At 31.7% G+C, this 8,816-nt stretch overlaps 1 protein-coding gene across 3 annotated transcripts in view; it reads left to right on the forward strand.

Moving 5' to 3' along the window:
* tmem255b (transmembrane protein 255B) overlaps positions 1 to 8,652 on the forward strand; it is a 29,592-nt gene extending 20,940 nt beyond the window's left edge. For 2 of the 3 annotated variants that reach the window (XM_079615046.1, XM_079615047.1), the window contains 2 exons: positions 6,102 to 6,251; positions 7,850 to 8,652. In XM_079615046.1, the coding sequence (XP_079471172.1) occupies positions 6,102 to 6,251; positions 7,850 to 8,074 (375 nt within the window). In that variant the 3' untranslated portion in view covers positions 8,075 to 8,652. Of the gene's footprint in view, positions 1 to 6,101; positions 6,281 to 7,849 lie in introns of all 3 variants that reach the window. The other variant, XM_079615048.1, reaches the window with a different exon arrangement.
* The last annotated feature ends 164 nt before the right edge of the window (positions 8,653 to 8,816 follow it).

Raw genomic sequence — 8,816 nt, forward strand, 5'->3', positions numbered from 1 at the left:
ATCCAGTTTCATAACATTCACAATTCAGTGTCATAACATTCACAATCCAGTTTCATAACATTCACAATTCAGTTTCATAACATTCACAATCCAGTTTCGTAACATTCACAATTCAGTTTCATAACATTCACAATTCAGTTTCATAACATTCACAATCCAGTTTCATAACATTCACAATTCAGTTTCGTAACATTCACAATTCAGTTTCATAACATTCACAATTCAGTTTCATAACATTCACAATTCAGTGTCATAACATTCACAATCCAGTTTCATAACATTCACAATCCAGTTTCGTAACATTCACAATTCAGTTTCATAACATTCACAATTCAGTTTCGTAACATTCACAATTCAGTTTCGTAACATTCACAATTCAGTTTCATAACATTCACAATCCAGTTTCGTAACATTCACAATTCAGTTTCATAACATTCACAATTCAGTTTCGTAACATTCACAATTCAGTTTCGTAACATTCACAATTCAGTTTCATAACATTCACAATTCAGTGTCATAACATTCACAATTCAGTGTCATAACATTCACAATTCAGTTTCATAACAATCACAATTCAGTTTCATAACATTCACAATTCAGTTTCATAACATTCACAATCCAGTTTCATAACATTCACAATTCAGTTTCGTAACATTCACAATTCAGTTTCATAACATTCACAATTCAGTGTCATAACATTCACAATTCAGTGTCATAACATTCACAATTCAGTTTCATAACATTCACAATTCAGTTTCATAACATTCACAATCCAGTTTCATAACATTCACAATCCAGTTTCATAACATTCACAATTCAGTGTCATAACATTCACAATCCAGTTTCATAACATTCACAATTCAGTTTCGTAACATTCACAATCCAGTTTCATAACATTCACAATTCAGTTTCATAACATTCACAATCCAGTTTCATAACATTCACAATCCAGTTTCATAACATTCACAATTCAGTGTCATAACATTCACAATCCAGTGTCATAACATTCACAATCCAGTTTCATAACATTCACAATTCAGTTTCATAACATTCACAATCCAGTTTCATAACATTCACAATTCAGTTTCGTAACATTCACAATTCAGTTTCATAACATTCACAATTCAGTGTCATAACATTCACAATTCAGTGTCATAACATTCACAATCCAGTTTCATAACATTCACAATCCAGTTTCATAACATTCACAATTCAGTTTCATAACATTCACAATTCATTTTCATAACATTCACAATCCAGTTTCATAACATTCACAATTCAGTTTCATAACATTCACAATTCAGTTTCATAACATTCACAATTCAGTTTCATAACATTCACAATTCAGTTTCATAACATTCACAATTCAGTTTCATAACTTCACAATTCAGTTTCATAACATTCACAATTCAGTTTCATAACATTCACAATTCAGTTTCATAACATTCACAATTCAGTGTCATAACATTCACAATTCAGTTTCATAACATTCACAATTCAGTTTCATAACATTCACAATTCAGTTTCATAACATTCACAATTCAGTTTCATAACATTCACAATTCAGTTTCATAACATTCACAATTCAGTGTCATAACATTCACAATTCAGTGTCATAACATTCACAATTCAGTTTCATAACATTCACAATTCAGTGTCATAACATTCACAATTCAGTTTCATAACATTCACAATCCAGTTTCATAACATTCACAATCCAGTTTCATAACATTCACAATCCAGTTTCATAACATTCACAATTCAGTGTCATAACATTCACAATTCAGTGTCATAACATTCACAATTCAGTTTCATAACATTCACAATTCAGTGTCATAACATTCACAATTCAGTTTCATAACATTCACAATTCAGTTTCATAACATTCACAATCCAGTTTCATAACATTCACAATTCAGTGTCATAACATTCACAATTCAGTGTCATAACATTCACAATTCAGTTTCATAACATTCACAATTCAGTGTCATAACATTCACAATTCAGTTTCATAACATTCACAATTCAGTTTCATAACATTCACAATTCAGTTTCATAACATTCACAATTCAGTTTCATAACATTCACAATTCAGTGTCATAACATTCACAATTCAGTTTCATAACATTCACAATTCAGTGTCATAACATTCACAATTCAGTTTCATAACATTCACAATTCAGTGTCATAACATTCACAATTCAGTTTCATAACATTCACAATTCAGTGTCATAACATTCACAATCCAGTTTCATAACATTCACAATCCAGTTTCATAACATTCACAATCCAGTTTCATAACATTCACAATTCAGTGTCATAACATTCACAATTCAGTGTCATAACATTCACAATTCAGTTTCATAACATTCACAATTCAGTGTCATAACATTCACAATTCAGTTTCATAACATTCACAATTCAGTTTCATAACATTCACAATCCAGTTTCATAACATTCACAATTCAGTGTCATAACATTCACAATTCAGTGTCATAACATTCACAATTCAGTTTCATAACATTCACAATTCAGTGTCATAACATTCACAATTCAGTTTCATAACATTCACAATTCAGTTTCATAACATTCACAATTCAGTTTCATAACATTCACAATTCAGTTTCATAACATTCACAATTCAGTGTCATAACATTCACAATTCAGTTTCATAACATTCACAATTCAGTGTCATAACATTCACAATTCAGTTTCATAACATTCACAATTCAGTGTCATAACATTCACAATTCAGTTTCATAACATTCACAATTCAGTGTCATAACATTCACAATTCAGTTTCATAACATTCACAATTCAGTGTCATAACATTCACAATTCAGTTTCATAACATTCACAATTCAGTGTCATAACATTCACAATTCAGTTTCATAACATTCACAATTCAGTTTCATAACATTCACAATTCAGTGTCATAACATTCACAATTCAGTTTCATAACATTCACAATTCAGTGTCATAACATTCACAATTCAGTTTCATAACATTCACAATTCAGTTTCATAACATTCACAATCCAGTTTCATAACATTCACAATTCAGTGTCATAACATTCACAATCCAGTTTCATAACATTCACAATTCAGTGTCATAACATTCACAATTCAGTTTCATAACATTCACAATTCAGTTTCATAACATTCACAATTCAGTTTCATAACATTCACAATTCAGTGTCATAACATTCACAATTCAGTTTCATAACATTCACAATCCAGTTTCATAACATTCACAATTCAGTGTCATAACATTCACAATTCAGTTTCATAACATTCACAATTCAGTGTCATAACATTCACAATCCAGTTTCATAACATTCACAATTCAGTTTCATAACATTCACAATTCAGTGTCATAACATTCACAATTCAGTTTCATAACATTCACAATTCAGTTTCATAACATTCACAATTCAGTTTCATAACATTCACAATTCAGTGTCATAACATTCACAATTCAGTGTCATAACATTCACAATTCAGTTTCATAACATTCACAATCCAGTTTCATAACATTCACAATTCAGTGTCATAACATTCACAATTCAGTTTCATAACATTCACAATTCAGTGTCATAACATTCACAATCCAGTTTCATAACATTCACAATCCAGTTTCATAACATTCACAATTCAGTGTCATAACATTCACAATCCAGTGTCATAACATTCACAATCCAGTTTCATAACATTCACAATTCAGTTTCATAACATTCACAATCCAGTTTCATAACATTCACAATTCAGTTTCGTAACATTCACAATTCAGTTTCATAACATTCACAATTCAGTGTCATAACATTCACAATTCAGTGTCATAACATTCACAATCCAGTTTCATAACATTCACAATTCAGTTTCATAACATTCACAATTCATTTTCATAACATTCACAATCCAGTTTCATAACATTCACAATTCAGTTTCATAACATTCACAATTCAGTTTCATAACATTCACAATTCAGTTTCATAACATTCACAATTCAGTTTCATAACATTCACAATTCAGTTTCATAACATTCACAATTCAGTTTCATAACTTCACAATTCAGTTTCATAACATTCACAATTCAGTGTCATAACATTCACAATTCAGTTTCATAACATTCACAATTCAGTTTCATAACATTCACAATTCAGTGTCATAACATTCACAATTCAGTTTCATAACATTCACAATTCAGTTTCATAACATTCACAATTCAGTTTCATAACATTCACAATTCAGTGTCATAACATTCACAATTCAGTGTCATAACATTCACAATTCAGTTTCATAACATTCACAATTCAGTGTCATAACATTCACAATTCAGTTTTATAACATTCACAATCCAGTTTCATAACATTCACAATCCAGTTTCATAACATTCACAATCCAGTTTCATAACATTCACAATTCAGTGTCATAACATTCACAATTCAGTGTCATAACATTCACAATTCAGTTTCATAACATTCACAATTCAGTGTCATAACATTCACAATTCAGTTTCATAACATTCACAATTCAGTTTCATAACATTCACAATCCAGTTTCATAACATTCACAATTCAGTGTCATAACATTCACAATTCAGTGTCATAACATTCACAATTCAGTTTCATAACATTCACAATTCAGTGTCATAACATTCACAATTCAGTGTCATAACATTCACAATTCAGTTTCATAACATTCACAATTCAGTGTCATAACATTCACAATTCAGTTTCATAACATTCACAATTCAGTGTCATAACATTCACAATTCAGTTTCATAACATTCACAATTCAGTTTCATAACATTCACAATTCAGTGTCATAACATTCACAATTCAGTTTCATAACATTCACAATTCAGTGTCATAACATTCACAATTCAGTTTCATAACATTCACAATTCAGTTTCATAACATTCACAATCCAGTTTCATAACATTCACAATTCAGTGTCATAACATTCACAATCCAGTTTCATAACATTCACAATTCAGTGTCATAACATTCACAATTCAGTTTCATAACATTCACAATTCAGTTTCATAACATTCACAATTCAGTTTCATAACATTCACAATTCAGTGTCATAACATTCACAATTCAGTTTCGTAACATTCACAATCCAGTTTCATAACATTCACAATTCAGTGTCATAACATTCACAATTCAGTTTCATAACATTCACAATTCAGTGTCATAACATTCACAATCCAGTTTCATAACATTCACAATTCAGTTTCATAACATTCACAATTCAGTGTCATAACATTCACAATTCAGTTTCATAACATTCACAATTCAGTTTCATAACATTCACAATTCAGTTTCATAACATTCACAATTCAGTTTCATAACATTCACAATCCAGTTTCATAACATTCACAATTCAGTGTCATAACATTCACAATTCAGTTTCATAACATTCACAATTCAGTTTCATAACATTCACAATTCAGTTTCATAACATTCACAATCCAGTTTCATAACATTCACAATTCAGTTTCATAACATTCACAATTCAGTTTCATAACATTCACAATCCAGTTTCATAACATTCACAATTCAGTTTCATAACATTCACAATTCAGTTTCATAACATTCACAATTCAGTTTCATAACATTCACAATCCAGTTTCATAACATTCACAATTCAGTGTCATAACATTCACAATTCAGTTTCATAACATTCACAATTCAGTTTCATAACATTCACAATTCAGTTTCATAACATTCACAATTCAGTTTCGTAACATTCACAATTCAGTTTCATAACATTCACAATTCAGTTTCATAACATTCACAATTCAGTTTCATAACATTCACAATTCAGTTTCATAACATTCACAATTCAGTTTCATAACATTCACAATCCAGTTTCATAACATTCACAATTCAGTTTCATAACATTCACAATTCAGTTTCATAACATTCACAATCCAGTTTCATAACATTCACAATTCAGTGTCATAACATTCACAATTCAGTTTCGTAACATTCACAATTCAGTTTCTATAGCGCTTATACAATACAGATTTACAAAGCAGCTTCACACTAAGTGATATCAGCTCTTACATGACGTGTGTGTGTGTGTGTTCAGGCTCCTGTGGCTCACAGTCACATGACACCCAGTCCGGCTCCGCCCCCTCATATTCTGTATAATCCTAGTCAACACCTGATCTCGTACTCCGGCTTCTGCCCGTCGGGACAAACGCTCCCCGCGTACCCGAACTACTCGCTGCCCATGCAGGTGAGCGTCTCTGGCGGAGTGTTTCCACGGTAACGCTTCTATACATCCGCATGGAATATTGATTAGAGTGGGAATGATTTTCTTTAGATACAGAATGACATCACTGCTCAATCGCAAACACAGAGACTAAATTATTTCAAATATCAAATTCAATGTTATTTGTATTGTAACATATAGTGCTTTCACAACACACTTCCTTTCAAAGCAGCTTTTAAGAAAGTCATCCTGTTCTGCCTATGATGGAGTAGCACGTTCGTTTAACGTTAACAGATTTAAACGTCGGATAGTTTTTTTCGTTAACAGATTTAAACGTTGGATAGTTTTTTTCGTTAAGAGATTTAAACGTTGGATAGTTTTTTTCGTTAACAGATTTAAACGTTGGATGGTTTTGTTCTGTTAACAGATTTAAACGTTGGATGGTTTTTTTCGTTAACAGATTTAAACGTTGGATGTTTTTTTTCGTTAACAGATTTAAACATTGGATGGTTTTTTTCGTTAACAGATTTAAACGTTGGATGTTTTTTTTCGTTAACAGATTTATACGCCGGATTGTTCGTTTTTTCGTTAACAGATTTAAACGTTGGATGGTTTTTTTCGTTAACAGATTTAAACATTGGATGGTTTTTTTCGTTAACAGATTTAAACGTTGGATGTTTTTTTCCCGTTAACAGATTTAAACTTCGGATGTTTTTTTCCCGTTAATAGATGTTTAGGATGTTTTTTGTTCTGTTAACAGATTTATACGACGGATTGTTTTTTTTTTCGTTAACAGATTTAAACTTTGGATGTTTTTTTCCGTTAACGGATTTAAATGTTGGATGTTTTTTGTTCTGTTAACAGATTTATACGACGGATTGTTTTTTTTTTCGTTAACATATTTAAACGCCGGATGTTTTTTTTTTTTCGTTAACATATTTAAACGGCGGATGTTTTTCTTTTCTTCCGTTAACAGATTTAAACGCCGGATTTTTTTTTTTTCGTTAACAGATTTAAACGTTCAATGTTTTTTTCTGTTAACAGATTTAAACGTCGGAAGGTTTTGTTCCGTTAACAGATTTAAACTTCGGATGTTTTTTTTTTGTTAACAGATTTAAACGTTGCATGTTTTTTTTCCCGTTAACAGATTTAAACTTCGGATGTTTTTTTTCGTTAACAGATTTAAACTTTGGATGTTTTTTTCCGTTAACGGATTTAAATGTTGGATGTTTTTTGTTCTGTTAACAGATTTATACGACGGATTGTTTTTTTTTTCGTTAACATATTTAAACGCCGGATGTTTTTTTTTTTTCGTTAACATATTTAAACGGCGGATGTTTTTCTTTTCTTCCGTTAACAGATTTAAACGCCGGATTTTTTTTTTTTTCGTTAACAGATTTAAACGTTCAATGTTTTTTTCTGTTAACAGATTTAAACGTCGGAAGGTTTTGTTCCGTTAATAGATTTAAACGTTGGTTGGTTTTGATCCATTTACAGATTTTTTGTTCCATTAAGACATTTGAACAATTTGATTAAAATGTAGTTTAAAGAAGGCAGCCGCTAGAAAGTCATAATGCTTTAATCTGGTCTAACTTCTGAGGTAATGCTTGTTTGTCCTCCAGCATCTGAACGGTTACCCGGCTCCGTCCGCTGCTCCGCCCGCCCCCGAGGTCACGAACTCCCCGTCTGACGAGACTCCAGCGGCGGCTCAGAGCGTGACGAACCCGACCGGACCGGCCCAAACCCAATCTCAGGACACCAGCGCATACATGCTGACTCCAAACGCCCCCTCGCTCTACGCTCACTCCTTAGGGCCCTTCGAGAAGCCTCCTCCCTACGCCTGCTGAAACTGACCCCTGACCCCTGAAGATCTGAGTGACCCTCGCCGCTAATTACCTCTGTAAACGTCAGTGTTTCTCGTAGCAAATGTGATCGATGTTGTTGTTCGGTAGTTTCCAACACCTCTGATCTTTAATGTTTAACCCTCATCCTTCCCTCGGGTCATCATTTCATTTAATTAATCAATGAATATTACTATTGATTAGCATTACCAAACATGGACGTTTTATTATTATTTTATTTTAATACTGTGAAGCTGCTTTGATACAATCTGTATTGTGAAAAGCGCTATACAAATATTCTTGACTTGACTCATCATGTCCGAAGCCCTAAGATTATACTTACTTTCTTTTTTGTCCAGAAAGCTTATTTTATCTCATTTTGATAATATTTTTTTATGCATTTTTTGGGAGATTTTTATTTAATTTTTTATTTTATTTATCTGTAAATTACTAGATTTGATCAATAAATAATAAATAAATAGTAAGTTAAGCACATTCCTCACATTCTTTCAACTTAAATTCTAAATAACTCACAATTTCATGGATAACCCTTTTAATTCAGCTCTAAATATCTTACATTGTGTGTCTTTGACCTCTCGTGGATAATAATAATAATATCTGATATTTGATGAGTCTAGATGGGCTTATATCTCTATATGGAGCAGATGAGCTGTTCCTCTGGGTCCTAAAGCCAGTTTCTCCTCAGTGTGCGTTCAGACACACATGTACACATTATAATATCAGTTAT

Source organism: Phoxinus phoxinus (assembly GCF_949152265.1).
Source record: "Phoxinus phoxinus genome assembly, chromosome: 6".
Classification (NCBI taxonomy): domain Eukaryota; kingdom Metazoa; phylum Chordata; class Actinopteri; order Cypriniformes; family Leuciscidae; genus Phoxinus; species Phoxinus phoxinus.